Raw genomic sequence first — 20,178 nt, forward strand, 5'->3', positions numbered from 1 at the left:
TCTCCCTCTTCTTCTGCAGTCACCATGCATGACTCATTTCCATCCTGCAAAGATTAGCTGTGCAACGGATTGGTGCCAAGTTCTGGGAAGTGATCTGCGACGAGCACAGCACCGGGAGGTACAACGGCGACTCTGAGCTCCAGCTAGAGCGAATCAATGTCCATTACAACGAGGCCAGCGGCGGAAGGTTCGTTCCACGTGCGGTCCTTATGGATCTGGAGCCTGGGACCATGGACTCGGTCCGATCTGGCCCTTTTTGGGCAGATATTCAGACCTGATAACTTCGTGACTTCTTCTCCCAGTCGGTGAGGACGCCGTTGTATTGGATCAGCTGCTGTGCTGTTAGCTCCATGGTTGCGTTCACACGGATGCTAAAGGAGCACGACAAAGACTTCAGAAGTTGTTGGCTATAGTGACTTCGTCAGCTCAGTGGTTGTTGTAGCAGCAAGTGGAGTAGGGAAACCTGGAGGGGTGCATTTGCTGCTGGAATTGTGGAGCCGAGGGCCTTGAGGAGCTCGTTGGCCTTGCGGGTGGCAGGAAGGCAGAGAGCGAGCGAGCGAGCCAAAATTGGGTTTTTAGGTTTCATCAGAGAATTCAGCTTGTTAGAGCTTCATGCTGATAACGTGTTATAAAACTAAAGGAAAATTGGAGAGAATTGAAATGGAGAGGAGCAGAATGATTTTCTCTCTCTGCAATCAAATTGATCTTTTTCTATATGTATATTACAATGGGAAGGTGTTCATCTTATAGGCAAACCTTCAAACATGTGGGTCCACTATATAACGTGTGGGCTCCACCTCTATTATTTACAACAATTTTCACTTTTCAGATGAGTTTTTTGTCTTATATTTTTAATAAAGAAATGGGAGCCATGCTAATTCAGAAGACATTTTGCCAAAATTTTGACTTTCAGATAAAATTTATATATATTCCCTTCAGTTGCGTGGGCCATACATAGAGATCCAGAGTTATGGAGTGATCCTGAAAGCTTCAAGCCTGAGAGATATTTACTCTATTTTTACAACAAATTCTGATCTTGCTAGTGGAGACATGTCGTACAAGCTCATGCCATTTGGAATGGGAAGAAGGTCTTTCATACAATGCTTTGAGTGGGAGAGAGTGGGTGAAGAAGAGGTTGATATGACTGAAGGCAAGGTCTAAAATATCGGTGATATCGGAAATATTGGTAATCGAAAAACACGGAAATTTCGATGGAAATATCGGGATATTATCGATATCGATAAAAATTGAATAAAAATCACGGAAATTGTAAGAAAAACTTGGAAATTTTTATTGAAACTTTGGAGGATGCTTATTTAGTCAATTATCTATTAGTTTATCATAAAAAATTAGAAGGAAATGCATTACATGATTGATTTAACTAATTTAAGTTGTTTATATAACGAGCTGACAAACACCGTGAGTGTAGAAAATATATAGTAATTAATGAAAAAAATTAAACACACCACAATCATTTATATATAATGATTTACTAAAATATTTTACATTTTATACATTGCATGATAAGATACATAAGTGACTTAGTACTACATAGAGTTCCTATGAAAAGTTGAAACTTGAAAAGCAGCTCGCAGGTATTATATATACTAGATTCCATAGTTTATAATTACAAAGTTATGGGCAGTGTGGTGGTCAAGTGGCTGCAAATTCCGGAGTGGAGAGGGGTTCGAACCCCATTGTGTGCGAGAGCGTGAGTGAGTTTAAATTGTTTATTTTTTGAAAGTCTCGCAAGTATTATATATACTAGATTCCATAGTTCATAATCACAAAGTCATCAGCACCGTGGTGGTTAAGTGGCTGCAAAAATTTGGAGTTGAGAGGGGTTCGAACCCCAGCATGCGCGGAGTTTAAGTTGTTTAATTTTTGAAAGTTCAGGATTTTTGAAAGTCTCGCAAGTATTATATATATACTAGATTTCATAGTTTATAATCACAAAGTCATCAGCAGCGTGGTGGTTAAGTGGCTGCAAAAATTTGGAGTGAGAGGGGTTCGAACCCCAGCATGCGCGGAGTTTAAGTTGTTTAATTTTTAAAAGTTCAAGTCGCGATATTATTGATAATATCACGATATTATGACCATTTAAAGCTGCGAATTAAACGAAAATATCTTCCCCGAAATATCGAAGAAAATATCGATAAATTGACGATATGTACTTGGAATTGTGCTGAAATTTCGCTCTCCCAAAAAAACGATAATTTCGCCGAAATATCGGCGAAATTATCGAATTTTCGTACTATGACTGAAGGTAAAGGGCTTACAATGCCTAAAGATGTGCCATTAAGGGCTATGTGTAAAGCACGCCCCATCATAGACAAACTTATGAGATCTTGATCTATCCATGGAATTATATTTAGAGACAGGGAAACTGCAAGACACGATTGGAGTGTTGTAATTCATGGATATTATTTTAACTATTTTATCATGTGAGCAACGAAAGCTATCGCACATAGAGTCAAATATAATTTAGGGCTTGTCTAGTATAGGTCCTTACAATTTCTATTTCCTAGACATATACCCATCATTCTATAAATCTATGTGTAAAATCCAATTTCAAACTTAAATGACCAGTATGATATAAGAGGTCGTAGTATTCCTATGTTTTTACATCATTGCTACGATACTTCATATTTTATTTATAATTTATTCCAAACATTTCATTAACTGCCATAATTGTAATTAAAACTCCCTATTAATAGCATATCAATCACCCCATTTCTTTTGGTTGCCATTCCCTCTAACATATGGCCCCTTAAAGTTGCAAATAAAAAATATGTAAATTACATATCCAATAATGCACATAAGAAAAATATAAATATAAATATATGCGTATAAAAATATAGGTATATTATTTACCAAAAAAAATTAACAAAAATAGGTCAATTACTTTGTAATTGAAATTTCCGTACATTTTTCATAAATTAAAAATAGGAACACAATAATTTATAGAAAATAGGTACGTTGTATAATTGAAATTTATGCACATTTTTTATAAATTGAAAATAGGTACATTATTTAGAAGAAAAAAATAAGTTCATTATACTAGGTATACATTATTAGAGAAAAAAAAAAGGTACATTATTTAGAGAAAAAAAAATAGGTTCATTATACTAGGTAAATTGTTTTCAACATAATTAGAATGTACACTGTTATTCAAAAAACTATAATAAAAAAGAATATTGACTGTATAATTCAAAAAAAGAAAACAACATTAATTCCTAAATTAATATTGAATTTAAATTATTAATACTTTAAATAGATTACTAGTCATAATTCATAGAAGGAAAACACCATTAATTCAAAAATAGATTACTAATACTTTAATGTGGAATTTAATATTTAATTTCAAATAAGTTTCTAAATTGGTTTCTACATCCATTACAACTATTTAGAGATATTTTCAAATTCAATGGGTGTCATTAGTTACACACCCCATAACACATTAACTTATAAATAAGGGTAGTTTTGGAATCCGAAAAATATAATAAATCATATTTTAAGTTATATTAGGTAACTTGCTTAGTTTGATCCTAGTCACGGGTATTATTTGAAAAAATTGGGTATTTTAAATAGAAAACTAAAGAAAAAGGTTGTAGATGATTTAAAATGAATTTTATGGGTCTAAGCTATATTTACTATATAATTTATAATTATTATTAATGGACGTAGAGAGAGGAAATTTTGAACTTTCCAAGATTAAGCAGAGGCTACTAATTGCTAGATGAGGAGCCACATATTGCTTTTAGCACTACTACCACGGCCAATTGGGTGTGCAAGATCCAATTCAAATGCACAAACTGAACGATTCAATTTTAATCGGTTTTGATGATTTGACGGATTGAATTGGATGCCTAATTTTCAAAACCGACATAATTTGATTGGATGGTGGATTTGTTTATGAGGATCCAATCTCAAATCCAATCCAATCTAGTTAGTTTCATGCTTATTTTGCTCATTAGGTAATTTTCATTAAGAAGTTTTTTTATTCTGTATATAATGAAAGGAACCTTAATAACCGTCCGATTCAATGCAGAGCTATTATTAGATTATTGGACTGAACCCTATAATTATAACCCCTTAATACATCCCCTCGTTATGGAAACTTCCGTGTCATTCACTAGTTTGGTTTCGGGTCTATCAGGGATGGACTCATGTTTTGACAAACTGGGGCCTGGGCTATGGTTTTTTTTATTCATATAATTAGTATATATTAAGGTTTAGCCCAAGCCCAAATAAACCCTAAAGGTAAATTTAACCCAGTTCATATTGAAATTTTGGATCCGTCCTTGGACACTGTTGCATGCCATGCAAGCCCTGTGTGATCACGTATTGGCTGACGCATGCATTTTTTTTTAGGCTTATTATCACAAAACATCCCTGAGGTTTACGAAACTATCAGATTGCATCCTTAATGTTTTTTTGTGTCACTTATGGTCCTCAAAGTTAGTATGTGCAATCACAAATGGTCCCTGACATTAGGGTCTGTCAAAAACTCTGTTAGTTTGCTATCGTGGCATACATATATATCACAAAACATCCCTGAGGTTTACACACTTATCACAAATGGTCCTTACGAATTTTTAAAAAAAAAATTTAAAATTCATAAAATTTTGGTTTTCTTTTTAAAATTATTTATAAATGAAAAAAAAATTTATAGAAGGATTTTAATCTTGAGGACCATTTATGAACCCTAAACTTTTAGTTTTTTTTTCATTTTTAAATTTTATGAATTTTAAATTATTTTTTAAAAACTTCATTAGTTTGTTGATGTGGCATATATATGAAGCCCACATCTACAATAATATAGTGTCACATGTATTTAAAATTTAATATATATTTTAAAATAATTATAATTCATAAATTTTAAAAAGAAAACAAAAATTTTATGAATTTTAAATTAAAAAAATTTCGTAAGGACCATTTGGGATAGGTGTGTGAACCTTAAGGATGTTTTGTGATATACATATATGCCACGTCAGCAAACTAACGGAATTTTTGACGGAACCTAACGGCAGGGACCATTTGTGATCATACATGCTAACTTTGAGGACCACGAATAACAAAAAAAAACATTAAGGATGCAATCTGATAGTTTCGTAAAATTTAGGGACGTTTTGTGATAATAAGCCTTTTTTTTATAATATATATTCCACGCACTCCCTTGCGTATATGTTAAAAAGAGAGAGGGCCCTCTATGATGGTGAAAGGTGTCAAAGTCCTTGTGAGGAACAAAAGTGGAAATAAAATAAAATGTTGTAGATTCAAAGTTTCACACACTTTATCCGTTTGCTAGAAATTGAATCCACATCTTATTTTACCCGCATCAAATAACTTTCCCCAGTTTTTAATTAATTAATTTATTTATTTAGAAATTCCAATAACTAACTTTTTGTTAAAGAGAATAATTTGGTATTAATATCACTTTTCATATTTAGAAATTATTGTATGGTATTATAATACGACAAATCTGATCTCTTGGACCCCTGTAGTCCAAGAGATTTATGGTCACTCACCGTTGGATGTAAATTCAACGGTTGACTTGAATCGGGTAATAATCATTTATGTCATATTGCATTTATATATATATCATTTTGAATCATTGGATTAATATCCAACGGTGGGTGACCACAATCTCTTGGACTCCTGTGGTCCAAGAGATCGGGACTGTATAATACGATATTATAACTCGTTGATGTGTTAATAGTGCATGACACACGATCATGTTATATCCTCTTCTGGCAGGCTGGGTGTCATGAGGAGAAATATAATAATAATAATTATTATTATTTTGGTTGGTGGTTGGTGATTTTTAAACTTATCCATTGCCTCTCAGTTATTATTGAATTTATCTACTTAAACTGACCAAGTTCCAACGATGAAAATGGACCTTTAGCAAAATTTTAATTTTTTTAAATTAAAAAAAAAAAATCAAAGAAGTCCTTGCTTGAATTTCGAAGCTCATATTTTTAGGTGTTAAATTTTGAGGTATTTAATTATATACTCATTCTTAGTATTAGTGATATAAATAAATTCCATACCATTTAATTTCTATAAATAAATCTAAGAAAACTCAAAAACAGGATAGCTGACTCCCTTACGTATGTGTAACCCAAATAGAAAGGGAGTAGAAATACAATAAATGTTGTTGATTCAAAGTTCAAACACATTATCAATTTGTGAGAAATTGAATCAAATCACTTTCGACCAAATAAGTGACTACTTTTATTTGTCAAGACAACAATGGCGGCATTCCAAAACATACACTATTCTTCTTTTATTTAACTAATTTTCTATTTAATCTTCAAACAATCTATTAAAATCTCAATTTAATACACCCCTTTATATTCCACGCACTCCCTTACGTATGTGTTACCCAAATAGAGAGGGACGCTTGAATAGTAAAAATACATACACTATTCTTCTTTATATTACTTGGGCACTACTTCTTCGAGAAGCCTGTCCCTTGATATATAAATACCAGAGTCTTATCTTCAACCAATTACATAAAGCAAAACCAACTATGGAAGACATCTTGTTTTACACATCCCTCACTCTTATCTTCATCCTATTTACCTTCAAGTTCTTGGTCCAACCAAACCGACGTCGTTACAAAAACCTTCCACCAACCCCACCTTCACTTCCAATCCTTGGCCATCTCCACCTCCTAAAACCCCCAGTCCACCGAACCTTCCACCGCCTCTCCCAAAAATACGGTGCCGTTTTCTCACTCTGGTTCGGCTCACACCGCGTGGTCATAGTCTCCTCCCCGTCCGCAGTCGAAGAATGCTTCACCAAAAACGACATCGTTTTAGCCAACCGCCCTCGCTTGCTCTTTGGCAAGCACTTAGCCTACAACTACACCACAGTCGTCGCCGCCCCTTACGGAGACCACTGGCGCAACCTCCGCCGCATTGGCGCCACCGAGATCTTCTCCACCGCCCGACTCCAGACTTTCTCCGAGATCAGAAAGGACGAAGTCAAACACTTATTACTTAAACTCTCACAAAATGCACGTGACGGTTTTGCGAAGGTGGAGCTCAAGTCCATGTTCAATGAGCTCACGTTTAACATCATAATGACAATGGTGGCGGGTAAGAGGTACTACGGCGACGACGTGTCAGTGGACAAAGAAGAGGCCAAACAGTTCAGGCAGATTATGAGCGATGTGTTTTTTTACGGTGGGGCAGCGAACCCAGCTGATTTTTTGCCCATTTTGAATTGGGTTGGGAGAGGTGGTTATGAGAAGAAGGTGAAGACGTTGGCTAAGAGGACAGATGAGTTCTTGCAGGCTCTGATTGATGAGCACAAGAGTAAGGGTAAAAATGGGACTACAATGATTGACCATCTTCTTTCCCTGCAAGAGTCGCAGCCTGAATATTACACCAACCAAATCATCAAGGGCCTTATTCTGGTCAGTCAATAATTCCTCTCTCTCTCTCTCTCTCTCTCTCTCTCTCTCTCTCTCTCTCACACACACACACACACGAGAATGCATTAGATTTTTATGATAATGTTTTTCTTACTAGTACTAGTCAATAATAGTAGGAACAAGGTAAGGAGAAAAAGAAAAAGACAATATAATTGCACAATTCATTGCATCATTAATGTGCCACGTGGATTGGCTATGCTGTATACACAGATATCAGAATTGCCACGTGGCTGTGAACTAGTTTTGGGCATATATTGGTTTCAAAGTCCAGCCGCGTGTTTTGGGCACTTATTGTTTACCCTCAATATGTTATCACATTTCTAAGGCACTTACGCAACTTTGCAGTAAAGTAACCACATTAATAGAAGCGTGAATCATAATTTGACATCTATATATATAAAGCAAAAGGCAGAGAATGGTGAAACATTCAAAATATCAGAAAATACCTTTGGTTAATGCAAACATTAAGAATTCAAATTATTAATTAAATGAGGATAATACAGTAAATTCACATTTTTTCATATTTAAAAAAAGAAAAAGAAAAAGAAAAAGCANGATAATGGATCCTATTTTTAGGGAACACAACTACCCGTTATCTTTTTTAATTCTAAAATAAATTTAAATTTTTTTAAAAAAAAGCCTCTTGCAGGCGCGAAAGCGCGTGCAGGGAGGCTAGTATATATAAAAATAATTTATTAAAAATAAGAAGAAAAAAAAAACTTATGCATACATGTTACACTGCTATTGACAGTAGTCTAGAAACTCCTACTTACATAATAAGGAGAGAAGTATCCTTTATGTAATTTTCCTCGGAAAATCTAATCTTTTCATTTTTGTTTCTTTTGAGATTAATTTACAATATGCATCTTCGATCAGGTAATGTTATTAGCTGGTACTGATACATCGGCAGTGACACTGGAATGGGCCATGTCCAATCTACTTAACAATCCGCACGTGTTAAAAAAGGCTAGAGTTGAGCTAGATGCTCAACTAGGCCAAGAAAACCTAGTGGATGAACCAGACCTCTCTAAACTACCCTACCTCCAAAATATCATCTCAGAGACCCTCCGTTTATGCCCAGCAGCTCCATTGCTAGTACCTCATTTTTCGTCCGATGACTGTACTATCGGAGGATTCGATGTGCCACGTGACACAATGATATTGATCAATGCATGGGCTCTGCATAGAGATCCTCAACTGTGGGATGATCCTGAAAGTTTCATGCCTGAGAGGTTTGAAAGTGGTGGCGATTTGTCCCACAAACTCATTCCGTTTGGGCTTGGAAGAAGGGCTTGCCCTGGATTAGGTCTCGCCCAACGTGTGGTGGGCTTGACGTTGGGGTCACTGATTCAATGCTTTGAGTGGGAGAAAATCAGTAAGGAGGAGATTGACATGGCTGAAGGTAAAGGACTCACCATGCCTAAAGTTGTTCCATTGGAGGCAATGTGTAGAGCACGGTCAGTTATGACCAAGGTGCTATCTTGATCTATGGATATATATTACTTATAATTAATGTCGTAACAAAATAGGTAATTAGCTACAACACATGTATACTCGAGCATTGTAATTTTGAAGAAATATTTTATGTCTTCCAATAAATATTCATTTGACTAGTCCTTTTGGGGCTTCATTCATTTCTCTCTTTCAATGTATGCAGGTGGATGTATTCAGACAATGTTAATCTTTGAAAAAGGACTATGTTAAAAAAACAAAGGAACGAAACAAAAAACGGCAAAGTTAATTTGCGGCTGACTATATTTGTCATCCAAATTTTTTGGGACCAAAGTCTCACATTCTTAAGAAACTAAATTATCAAATTCAAAGTCAACGGGGTCTAGATTAGTGAAAAATGACATTGATTTGCATACTAGTGGTCTCATGTTCGAATCTCTATGACACCTGGGCAATGTTTGTGTGAGAAACCCTCTATCTTTTCCTAACTTTTGTAGTAATTTTTGCATATTCCGGGTACACCTTATGGCTGGTGTACCATCCAATATGCATAGAACATGTGGGTATTTTGTCTAATACACATAGGAAATAAAAATAAAATATTTTCCTCTGTCCTATGTGTATTGGATGGTACCCTCCTATACGTGATTTATGCTGAACATACAAAAATTTCTCGTAACTTTAGCAAACACGAAAAAACACCAAATCCAAAAGCCAAGTAAAACATAATAATAATAAATTTACCTTATTGTCACATACCAAACTAAACCCAGAAAAAGCTGTGAGTTTGAAAACCCTAAGCATAATCCTACATGACACTTACACTAATAAGAAAACATACATTGTAAAGTATGTGAACAACTGGATAAAAAAAAAAAAGAAAAAAAAAAAAAGAAGGTAAATTGAGAATGAAAAGGCTCTCGTACTAGGTGGGAAGGCAACATAAATAAATTCAGAATGGCTTGGGTATTAAATTATCCACAATGGGCTCCTTAAATCACATTTTAAGACAAATTTTAGAGAGGAATTAGAAAAATACAACTACAACCATGCTTCCTATCCACCTCCTAAAATAGGGAGACCTCTAGGAGCTCTCAAATCAGAGGAGAGAGAAAAAACTCCATAAACTAGAGAGTATAATTGGAGTTCAAATTTTATAGAGAGTTCATAAAATTGTTTTTGTGTGTTTTTAGCTAAATTTTAACTATAAAATAAGGAGCATGATTGTAGATGCTTTTAGAAGCTCCTTATTTTGCAGGACAAAAAAAATAAATAAAATGATGTCTTTTCATTTACAAATATAGTCTCCCAATATATTCAGCCACTTCAATATATTTGGAAGTCTATTAATTTTGAGGTTTGTGCCACTTAGCTCCCTGTTGCGTCCCAAAAAATCCACAGTTCGGCCCAAATGAATTTCCAGCCCAGTGCGACACCTTATTAAGAAGATACCCGATTCGGAGCACATGAAATTCATCATGCACGCTTGCACTGGTTTACAAGCCCATGCTAATTATCTCGTCAAGCATCATATTCCTTTTCAAAGGCGATAAAATTCAAGCACGTCAAGGGAAAAATCATTATTATTACACCTAGTCACGCTACAAGCTTAAGTGGGCCCAAACCACGTAAATACTCAAGGCTTGCTGAGTGGGTTGTGGTATGGATGGTAACGAGCATTCATGAGGCCCATTGATGAGCCGAGAAATGGAAGTTTTGGGCTGCTTGGAAGCCCCAAAACTCGAGCCCATTTCTTGAACCCAAATATGTTGGTAAGCATAAAGAAAGAAATACATAACCCAATACTTTAGAAAATTAGCCCATCACCTTAATAAAAATAGTTCATCACTTTAGAGAGTTAGCCTATTCCCTTAGTGGGCTAACCCATCACCTTAGGAAGGCCCAAGCAACCAAGAAAAGTATCTGCAGGTCTCCAGCACATGCTGGAGACAAAGACCACGACAAAAGCCAAAGTTGCCCATGTATGTGAGCTGCTGGGAGACTCCAGCAAAGCAAACCTCAGGGATATTAGCGCGCGCAAGAGAAAAGGTATCCTTCAAACCAATGTTGTTACCTATCTCCTTCTTTTACCAGATCTTGCCATGAAATAGAGGAAGAAAGAAGGAGAGGTGATAACCAAAGATAGGAGATTATCACTGGAGCGGCTATGGGAAGACTTCTGAACCCCCAAAATCTAGTCTCTGTGTATTGGGCAGAGGAGGATTTCACAAAACAGGGATGGATCGAAGGGAGAGAAAAGAAATAAAAGAGGAGACTTTGTAAAACTGGAAAGAACCCATTAGGGTTTCTTGGGAAGGAGGAGTTTTCAGCAGCTATAAAAAGGGGTATCCTTTACGCATTATCTCAATGACAACCAGATCCTGAAAGCAAGCATCATCTCTCATCCCTAAAACCCTGCAATTTCGAGTCCTATTCCTCCATCTCTTCCCATTTTCTCTTTTAGGAAGTCATTCCAGAGCTTAACAAAGCTTTCGTCAGGTTGCCGGAAACTACTCAACACACCCATTGTTCTTCCCCCACCTCTCTCTCTTCAACGAACTCTCTTAAACTTCCTTCCCCTCTACTTTAAAAACCCTGTTTCTCATAGGAACTCATAGCCCTCTCTCTCTTTAATGCTAAACTCATGACTGCTTTGCTTCCATGCTACATGCTTCTTATGCCAAGCTAAGAATCTATTTGTAAGCAATTGTTGGTTTCATTAGTAAAGGAGACCAAGGTGTTTCCTAAGGTTCAGTTACTCTTTCGAAGCACTCTTGGGGTCTGATCCTTGAACTCAGACCCATGGGCAATTTTCACACATTTGGTTCTTTACAGCAGCCTGTGCCCATCAGTAGTTGTTGGAACAAAAAAAGCCCCTACACTCCCCAAGCATTCATTGGCAACCAAATTTTTTTTGGGTAATCAAAATATGCTTTGTCCCACAAACTCGTGCTGTTTGGGCTTGGAAGACGGGCTTGCCCTGCAGCAAGCATGGCACAATGTGTGGTGGGCTTGACTTTGGGGTCATTAATTCAATGCTTTGAGTGGGAGAGAGTTAGTGAGAGGACGATTGACATGGCTGAAGGTAAAGGAATCAACATGCCTAAAGTTATTCCCTTGGAAGCTATGTGTAAAGCGCGCCCTATTATGAACAAGTTTCTATCTTGATCTATGGATATAATATGTTAGAATAGGCCTATTTGTGGAAATCCCTATAGTAAATGTTTGAACGAAATACATAATTAGATGCAAGACATGCATAGTCGAGCATTGTAATTTAGAACAAATATTTTACCTTCTCCAATAAAATCATTTTGCTAGGTAGCATGGATAAGGTATTGTTGAAAGGATTGATTCCTTTTGGAGCTTCAATCATTTCTCTCCTCGAATGTATGCAAGGTTTTTTTACATCGTCTATTGTAGTTTGTTTAGAATTTTGTAAACACTACAAAAAAAAGTGGCAACAGTCACCATTATTTGGTGACATTTGTTGGGGTAACTAAAGGCTTTACTCACCAAAAAGGCCTTTTGGGGCTACAAAATATGGTTTGCTCAGACTTCTACAAAATATGGTTATCCTCCAACCCAATAATAGGACCATCTCCAACCATTGGGGTGGAAACCCAAATTTTGAGTTTTGAGCCCAAAATTCTTATCCAACTCATATATTTTGGGGGGTAAAAATTTGGGGTGGAATTCCAGTCTAAGTTTTATCTGGACTGGTAATTTGTGTAGAGCCCAAAGCTCTGTTTTGCAGCCCATGTGAACAGAGACGGACTCACAGTTGGGTCACTGGGGTCAAATGACCCTATGGAAGCCATGGAAATAGCCTTGGAGGTCCACTTGAGTTGGTTGTGTAACCCCTTGTATTGCCCTTCAAGTGCTTGATGTTTTGCCTGAGAGGAAGAGGGAGAAGGCTGCAAGTAGGAGGAAGAAGAAGCAGCGCAACGCGCTTCTGTTTTTTTTTAAAACACCCAGGCAAAACGATGCGTTTTGGCCCAGAAAAAATTTTAAAATAAAAAAAACCCTTCAGTATCCCTCCATTCTCCCACGTTAACCTGTTTTCTTTTTAATCTTTTTAACCTGTTTTGTTGTTGCAATCAGCAAGTCAACTTTGTACCATTTACTATTATTTGCTCCTCCCAAATTCCAATGACTGGCTTAGAAATTAGAATCCATGAATGATGAGCTTCACTTGTAATTTTATCTAAGGATGACCACAACATGGTTTTATCACCACTATTTAACACTTAAGAATTTCTCCACCAAAAAAAAAAAAAAAATTGTTTTCTTTATTGTGATTAGAACAAAATGCAGTAAGTTCTAAACCTTAATATCAAAATGATGTATACTGGTTTTAATTTAATGGAAATCAAATTTATAATTGATTTGATGAAATTTATGATTTATATTCATTGGTTTGATTTGTTGGATGAAGTTTTTGCTTATTTTTGTTGATTAGGTGGTTGTGGTTTTTTCATTTTTTGGGTTAATTGGCATAGGTTTGGTTTTTAAATTTTATGAATTGAAATCACTCAAAAACATACATTAAAAAAATGACAAATTGAAATCATTCACAGTATATTTTTCCAATAAAGGAATAAAATTTGAAAGAGAAAAAATAGATAAAAAAAATAACCCATTCTTAAATTTTCTTTGGAACATTTACACTATGACTCTATGGGGTTCGGATCCTGGGTCCGTCACTGTGTGAAGAGGAAAAAGAGGTGGGCCAGCGTGATAGCAAAGCTGTCTGGCTAGCACCCCTTTTGCGCAACACATGGCAGCTTCATGAGAGAAAGACGTTGGAATCCAACGGTTGAAAAAAGCTGGGTGGTTTTTTATATATTTTATTTTATTGCAAGAGTTGGGCTGTACTTGTTTTTATTTTTAAGTGAAATTCTATTATGCTTTGGAATTTTAATTTTTTTAGGTTAAAATGTTTATAAAATTAAATCACGAATGTTGAAACAAAAATAATGTCAAGAAAAATTAACGACAAAAAAAATTATGGGTTAATCATTCTTAAACAATTTAATAAAGTTGTGGACTCAAATTATGAGTCTACAAGCTTGGAAGAAAAAAATTTGAATCTTAAAAATGCATGAATAGTTATATTTTAAAGGATAAAAATTTGAATTTATCCCTAATATGTTTTGGAGATGTTCCAAGGGGCATGCTAATTTGTGGCTTCTTACAAGAACTGCTGTCAAATTAGTCTCCCCTCTGTCATAATCATAGCAGCAATAATGCAATGCATGAACAAGAAGAATACAGAAGCCTTTCAGCCAAATTAAAAAAATAAAAATCTAGAAGTCCTTGCTTAAATTTCAAAGCCATTCAGTTTACATGCAAAACTGTGAAGCTTCCGTGAAACCCATGCTTATCCAATTTCGGTCAATTTCATACAAACCAAACTGAAAGCCTTGTGTTGTTGTGTCGTTCACGTACCGGCTGCCACCTAGTGGAAGATGTCGGAACGCCGTACGTATGTTGATGTTTTTTTTTTTTTTTTTTTTTTTTGGTAAAAAGGCGAAAGAATAGTTCGCTCTGTGCTCACCGCGTGGCTGCGTGTACGTATGTTGATTTTGGTCACAGTAGTCATGAATCCACGATGGAACATGTCGAACCTGGTTGGGGGGACGAATAGTGGAAAGCAAATAAAGTGTTGTTATTTAAACTCTCATTTTCCTCTGTCCAAAAAAGAAAAGACAAAAAATCTCATTTTTTCCATACTTTTAATCTTAAGCACATGGAAAGCGTTGTAAACGCAAAATTGGAGCCAAGCTTTGCTCTCTTCCTACGAAGAGGTTAAATTTGTGGGCCTTCTGATCAAGGGACACAGCCAGATTCAAAGTTTCGGGGGGGGCAAAAAAATTAACATGTACCAAACATCTAGGGCAAAAAGAAAAAAAAAATATAGATTGCAGAAGAAAAATCAACATGCCTTAAACTTATTTTGAAATACGTTAAGCTTTGTAGCCATTTTGTTTATTTTTTTAATCAATTTTTTAAATCTATTTGGTTAGTTATGATAGGAATTAAGATTTTCCAACTAAATCTATCCAAGTATAGCTATTTATTTTTAATTTTTATACTAAAAAAATCAGTATCTACTAAAACCCAAAAAAGAAAGATATAAAAATCAGCAAAGAAAAGCCAATATAACTTCACATTATTACTCGAAATGAATTTATTAGGGTGGCCATTAATTTCAAACATGCAAAATCCTTTCAATATTTCACAATACATTGCCTTGATAGGTGAAAATTTAGAAAATATTGGAGGGGCAGGGCCACCACTCGCCTAAAGGTGGCTCTGCCTCTGCTTCTAATGTAGAACGACATGTGGAGGAGATCGAAAAGACTGTGAGACCTGGTTGTTAACCAAGTTTGAATTTGGAGTATCGATTTGGGCCCATATCGTTTTGAAGATGACGGTGAGACAATTCAAACTCACCGCTCTCCCATGATGTTGGATTTTTTTTTGACTAAATAAGGTTGTTTGCCAGGTCAAACTACATTTAAGTTTTGCAGCAGTAGTTTTTGAAATTGGATTGCCATTTGATTGTCTTCACGCTGCCATTTACATACAACCCATTTAAAAAGAATACCAATAACTTATCATTTCCCTTTTTCTGTATTTCAAGGGTGTAAACTTATTTTTACATCCCCTTTATATCTCTGGGGATTGTAAATGTAGTTTTTGCTCTAATGAGGAATATGTAAATCTATGTATAATTGATTTTGCTCATTTTTGTCCATCTTTTCTCACATTTTTTCATGTAGGGCGCACCTGAAATGGATGTAAAAAAGAATGCACATGTGCATCTAAATTTGCATATCATTGTTGCGATGCAAATTTACAATCATTTACACCTCTTCATTACAAGTGATTCCAATCACAAATGATATATGTTTAATATACACCTTATTATACAATCCCGAAGATGCTCTAAGTCAATTTCTTCATAATATTTTTCTTTATATTACTACTCCCACGTACCTCCCTTATATATAACCGCATCTTCAAGTCCAAATGAAACCACAAAATATCAACCAATCAAGGAAAACAAACTATGGAAGACATCTTGTTCTGCACATCCCTCACTCTTATCTTCATCCTATTTACCTTCAAGTTTTTGGTCCAACCAAATCGACGTCGTTACAAAAACCTTCCACCAAGCCCACCTTCACTTCCAATCCTTGGCCATCTCCACCTCCTAAGACCCCCAGTCCACCGAACCTTCCACCGCCTCTCCCAAAAATACGGCCCCGTTTTCTCACTCTGGTTCGGCTCACGCCGGGTGGTCATAGTCTCCTCCCCGTCCGCAGTCGAAGAATGCTTCACCAAAAATGACATCGTTTTAGCCAACCGTCCTCGCTTGCTCATGGGCAAGCACGTAGGCTACAACAACACCACCATGGCAGGGTCTCCATATGGCGACCACTGGCGTAACCTCCGCCGCATCGGCGTCACCGAGATATTCTCCACCGCCCGACTCCAGACATTCTCCGGGATCAGAAAGGACGAAGTCAAACACTTACTACTTAAACTCTCACAAAACGCACGTGACGGTTTTGCGAAGGTGGAGCTCAAGTCCATGTTCAATGAGCTCACCTTTAACATCATAATGACGATGGTGGCGGGGAAGAGGTACTACGGCGACGACATGTCGGTCGACAAAGAAGAGGCCAAGCAGTTCAGGCAGATTATGAGCGATGCGTTCCTTTATGGGAGCGCAGCGAACCCAGCTGATTTTTTGCCCATTTTGAATTGGGTTGGGAGAGGTGGTTATGAGAAGAAGGTGAAGACGTTGGCTAAGAGGACAGATGCATTCTTGCAGGGTCTGATTGATGAGCACAGAAGGAAGGGTAAAAATGGTACTACAATGATTGACCATCTTCTTTCCCTGCAAGAGTCGCAGCCTGAATATTACAACGACCAAATCATCAAGGGCCTTATTCTGGTTAGTCCAAAGTTATTCTCTCTCTTTGATTTTTTTTTTTTTATGATCATGTTTCATGTCCAAAATCAGTGCGTTTATTATAGTGGGACATTGCTTGCTTCCCTTCAAACAATTGTTATTGTTCCACATATGGCTTACTTCTAGCAATGATCTCTAAATTATACGCATAGTTATATTTTGATTATTCAACTTCAAAAATAGTTGTAAATATTCCAAATTATGTATCATGTTGCACCGTTGTTCTTTACCTTCAACTTTGTGACTTTTACTGTCAAAAATGAGAATAAATATGCAGAATGAATTTTTAAATTTATTTATAAATTTAAAGGAAAAATAGACTGATTTAACGAAAGGGACTAATAGTGCAATATAATACACAATTGGAGACCTATAAAACTATTTTTGAGATTGAGTGATGAAAATATAGCTACATAGTTGTGAGACTGTTATTACAATTAAACCTTTAACCCATTATAATTTATAAAAGTAGGATACTCATAAAAAACACACGAGTAAAATTTCCATAATTGGGAACAAGATAAAAACAAAAAAACAAAACAAAAGAAGACAATATAATTGCAAAAGTCATGGCATAGCTAGTGTCCCACCACGTGTTCACATATTCACTTTTTGTAGCTCTGGACGGTGACTCTTCAGCTTTTTCTAGTGGACCAGATTGATTTCCAAGTACAGCTGTGTTTTAGGGCATTTGTCACATCTATAGGCACCCAGACAACTTTTCAATCATGATTCATGAGGATAAGATTGTAGGTTGCAACCAAAACAAATCGAAATCATTTTGCACCAAATTGGTCCTTTATCTTAATATAAGCTCGATAAATTTTACTGATCTTATTCTAGTTTTCACTACACTGTAATTTTTTATTCTGCATTTTGTACAATATGCATTTTCATGGTTTATAATAAAAGTATTTCATTGTGGATTTGATAGTTTTTTTTCTTCTTAATAAATCAGGTCTTGCTATTGGCGGGCACTGATACATCAGCAATGACATTGGAATGGGCATTGTCTAATCTACTTAACAATCCGCACGTGTTAAAAAAGGTTAAAGCTGAGCTAGATGCTCAACTTGGCCAAGAAAACTTAGTGGATGAACCAGACCTCTCCAAACTACCCTACCTGCAAAGTATCATCTCAGAGACCCTCCGTTTATGTCCGGCTGCTCCGTTGCTTGTCCCACATCTTTCGTCCGAGGATTGTATTATTGGAGGATTCGATGTGCCACGTGACACAATGGTATTGATCAATGCATGGGCTCTGCATAGAGATCCTCAACTGTGGGATGATCCAGAAAGCTTCATGCCTGAGAGGTTTGAAAGTGGTGATAATTTTTCCCACAAACTCCTGCCGTTTGGACTTGGAAGAAGGTCTTGCCCTGGAGTAGGCTTAGCACAACGTGTAGTGGGCTTGACTTTGGGGTCATTGATTCAGTGCTTCGAGTGGGAGAGAGTTAGTGAGAAGGAAATTGACATGACTGAAGATAAAGGACTCACCATGCCTAAAGCTGTTCCATTAGAGGCCATGTGTAAATCGCGCTTGATTGCGAGGAAGGTTCTATCTTAATATGTATGAATATAATAATAGTTATAATTGTTGTGTTATCAAAATAATTGGAACAGATAGTTTATGTCTTCCAATAAATTCATTTAACTAGGTGGCATGGCATGTATATGGTATTCTTGAAATAGTGATCCGTTTTGGGTTCAACCATTTCTCTCTTTGAGAGCAACTCTACTAATTTACTCTCAGCCATGACAAGGAAGGAGTTAGAGCAGCCACTATTCATAGCCATGGAAAGGAAGGAGCTAGGGTAGCCACTATTCACGTGAATAGTGGTTTCCCTTACAAATAGTATTTTGTGTTTTCACCCATTGCCATGGCTAAGGGCAATTACTATTCATTTTTTTGTTTTTTTACAAATTTTTTTACCTCAATAATTAATTTGGATAATATTTTCGGATAAGATTTTCGGGTTTCTACGCGTCAAGACTATTCATAATTGGATAAAATTTCCGGATAAGATTTTTGGTTTCAAATTTCAAATGAATTTCAAAATTCAAATTTCAGATAAATTTTTGGGTTCAAATTTAAGATGAATTTCAAAATTCAAATTTAAGATAAATTTGGGTTCAACTTTCTGATGAATTTCAAAATTCAAATAAGATTTTCATCCAATCAAATCAAGCCACGTGGCATGTCTATCTTGCCAAAATTTTCTATAAAACCAGAGGCTCAGCTCATACCTTTCTCACCATATCTTTCTATATTTTCATTTCTCAGAGTTTAGAATTCATACTCCATTCATTTTCAATGGAAGATTTTAGAAAATGCTTGGAGATGCAAGAACGAGAAATAAATGAGAGAAACCGTAGAGCAGATGAAATCAATGAGTTGCAGAGACAAGTCGATGAACAAGTTGTCATAGCAGTGGCTTTGCAAGATGAAGAGAACCAAGGTTGTCGCCGTGGTTCACAAGTCGGCCGCCGCCGGAATGTGGACAGACATATGTATTCTCGGGGTAAGAATCTTTTGGAAGATTATTTTATCCCAACTTCCTTGTACTATGATGTTGATTTTAGAATGCGATTTAGAATGCAACCCCATTTGTTCAATAAAGTCATGCATGATATTTGCAATTATGATGCATACTTTGTTTAAAAGTGTGATGCTGCTGGGGTTTTGGGGCCTCTTCAGGAGCAAAAGCTTACAGCTGTTATACGAATGTTGGCGTATGGAGCATTTGCTAATCAGGTGGATGAGATTGCCCGAATGGGAAAGTCCACTACGTTGGAGGCTTTGGTAAAATTTTGTCAAGCAGTTGAAACTCCAATGGGCGTTTTGCCTTACAATTTCTTCCAAAAACTTTGAATTATTATTGCTTGAATTACCCGCTTTCTTTGCCTTCGCAGCCTTTCGGCCAATGGGCCTCGGCTCCTTTTTCGATGGGTGAGTCTTGACTCATAGGGGAATCGAGAGGTGAATCCGATGTCATTGAATCACGGAGTGGCGTCTTGTTTAACACAACGGCGGAACCCGTCAGAATAATCATGAAGCATTTGCAATATTTCACCACCTCCCAACATTCATGATGGTTGAAACTTTTTTTGCCACCCCTTGTTGCACCGAACCACATCTATTCTTGAATCATCTATTTAACAAAAAAAGGGAAATGCAAGAAATATTTAAAATGTATTGGATATGCAAGTAACAAAAAATAATAATAATGGAAATACAATTAACCTTACAAATAAATTGGAAGTGCAAGAAATATTAAGAAACAATTGGAAA

At 36.3% G+C, this 20,178-nt stretch overlaps 2 protein-coding genes across 2 annotated transcripts; both read left to right on the forward strand.

Annotated features, from left to right (window-relative positions):
- Positions 1-6,507: 6,507 nt before the first annotated feature.
- LOC117631339 (cytochrome P450 81Q32-like) lies at positions 6,508-9,081 on the forward strand. Its single transcript, XM_034364438.1, has 2 exons — positions 6,508-7,429; positions 8,324-9,081. Exons 1-2 carry the CDS (start codon positions 6,539-6,541, stop codon positions 8,930-8,932), a joined length of 1,500 nt encoding a protein of 499 aa, XP_034220329.1. The 5' UTR covers positions 6,508-6,538; the 3' UTR covers positions 8,933-9,081.
- Positions 9,082-15,870: 6,789 nt separating this feature from the next.
- On the forward strand, positions 15,871-18,600 carry LOC117631034 (cytochrome P450 81Q32-like). Its single transcript, XM_034363954.1, has 2 exons — positions 15,871-16,868; positions 17,845-18,600. Exons 1-2 carry the CDS (start codon positions 15,978-15,980, stop codon positions 18,451-18,453), a joined length of 1,500 nt encoding a protein of 499 aa, XP_034219845.1. The 5' UTR covers positions 15,871-15,977; the 3' UTR covers positions 18,454-18,600.
- Positions 18,601-20,178: the final 1,578 nt, after the last annotated feature.

This window comes from Prunus dulcis, chromosome 6 (assembly GCF_902201215.1).
Source record: "Prunus dulcis chromosome 6, ALMONDv2, whole genome shotgun sequence".
Taxonomy (NCBI): Eukaryota; Viridiplantae; Streptophyta; class Magnoliopsida; order Rosales; family Rosaceae; genus Prunus; species Prunus dulcis.